The sequence below is a fragment of the Triticum dicoccoides genome, chromosome 5A (genome assembly GCF_002162155.2).
Source record: "Triticum dicoccoides isolate Atlit2015 ecotype Zavitan chromosome 5A, WEW_v2.0, whole genome shotgun sequence".
Lineage (NCBI taxonomy): Eukaryota > Viridiplantae > Streptophyta > Magnoliopsida > Poales > Poaceae > Triticum > Triticum dicoccoides.
Window position 1 is genome coordinate 451,705,035 of NC_041388.1, and position 1,399 is coordinate 451,706,433.

The following is a 1,399-nucleotide window of genomic DNA, read 5'->3' on the forward strand; positions in this document are numbered from 1 at the left end:
GGGCAGCGGTGGAGGGGGAGTATAGGGGGGAGCCTCCCAGGAAAAATGCCAAAAGAGGGGGTAAGGGGGGGGGGGTTCCAAATTCTTCTTCCTAAGCAACTAAAGAAAAGATAGATTAAAATAAGAAATTTAAATTCCTGAAAAAATTCGCTGTCCGTGTAATTTGATTATTTTTTATTTTGTGCGTCGTATTCAAAAGACGGGTCACCGCTCCCTATATCCCTTGTTTAATTAGAACTAGTTAGGCGCCCGTGTGTTGCCACGGAACCCACGCACAAAAAAAGAGAGGTAGCACTGTTCTCAAAAAGATGAAGCACAAGTAGTTTTGAATATGGCATGTTTGTACCAGAAGTCATGGTCTTTGATGATTCCGGTTATTCAAGTGTTCAGTGAGCAAAGGTGTAATCACACTATGCCAATTCTTGTGTTCTATCTAAAAAAAGGACGCGACTAGCCAGCAACCGTTGGCTAGCTAGCGGTCCAGGGCACACGCCCTAAATAAGGCAGTGGACCCTCTCTTGTTGCCAGCTGGCGTCAAAAAAGGAAAGAAACGATCTGATCGTGCACATGGCCAGATTTCGTTTTCTCCCAATCGTAACCGACGCAACCCAGTGTGTGTGAACACACGGCACAAAACCTCTGGAGACTTTTCTCCCTTCCCCGCTCCTCCTCCACCCTTTCTTCCCCATCAACCCCTCCCTCCTCCATCTTCTGCAGGATCCATCCACCCAACCATCAGCACTTGAACCTTCCGTGCGCCACCTCTCTATCTGGACAACTTGGGGGTGTGCCACTATGCCCTGATCCCTGCGACAAGGAAACACAAAAGGCATCAGTGTTATGCATGCAACTTGGATGTTAAGCATGCAACCCCTCCTTGAGTCCTTGTATTAGGTTGGTTCTTCAGTTTGATTTATCGAGAGCAAAAAACCGTCAACAACTTATGGCAGTTATTTTGGGCAAGTTCAGTAAACCCCAATAGGCAAATCTCTGTAATGCACTCTGACTTGCGAGGGTAGAAAAAACCTTGTGTTCCTTTATAGGAAGCATGCAAAAAATGTTTTTTGAATACTGTGGACATTGAAACACACAAGTTACAGGTTTGTTGTTTGGAAAACATAGTAAGGGAGGGGGAAAAGGTTTGTGTGTCAGATAAATCACAAAATGCAAAATAGGCAAATCACAGATGCAGAGCAGGCAAGTCACATGCTTAGCACTAGCAAGTCATAGCCAAATTTCAAGCAAGTCGTACTCATCACTAGCTGCAATGCACTGTGTAATGCACTCTGACTTGCTAGTGCCAGACAAAAAAACATAATGTTCCTTTGAAAAAAATGTGGACATTGAAAAACACAAGTTATAGGTTCGTTGTTTGGAAAAACTTAAAAATAATTTGACC

General features: G+C 44.0%; 1 protein-coding gene across 8 annotated transcripts in view; it reads right to left on the bottom strand.

The window, feature by feature from the left end:
• Window positions 1-295: 295 nt before the first annotated feature.
• The window catches only part of LOC119302245, a 6,986-nt gene continuing 5,882 nt past the window's right edge, over window positions 296-1,399 (bottom strand). For all 8 annotated transcript variants that reach the window (XR_005147430.1, XR_005147431.1, XR_005147428.1 and 5 more), the window contains one exon: window positions 296-807. Coding sequence is in view for 2 of the 8 variants with exons in the window: in XM_037579282.1 (XP_037435179.1) it covers window positions 495-807 (313 nt within the window). In the remaining 6 variants the exon portion in view is untranslated. The remainder of the gene's footprint in view (window positions 808-1,399) is intronic.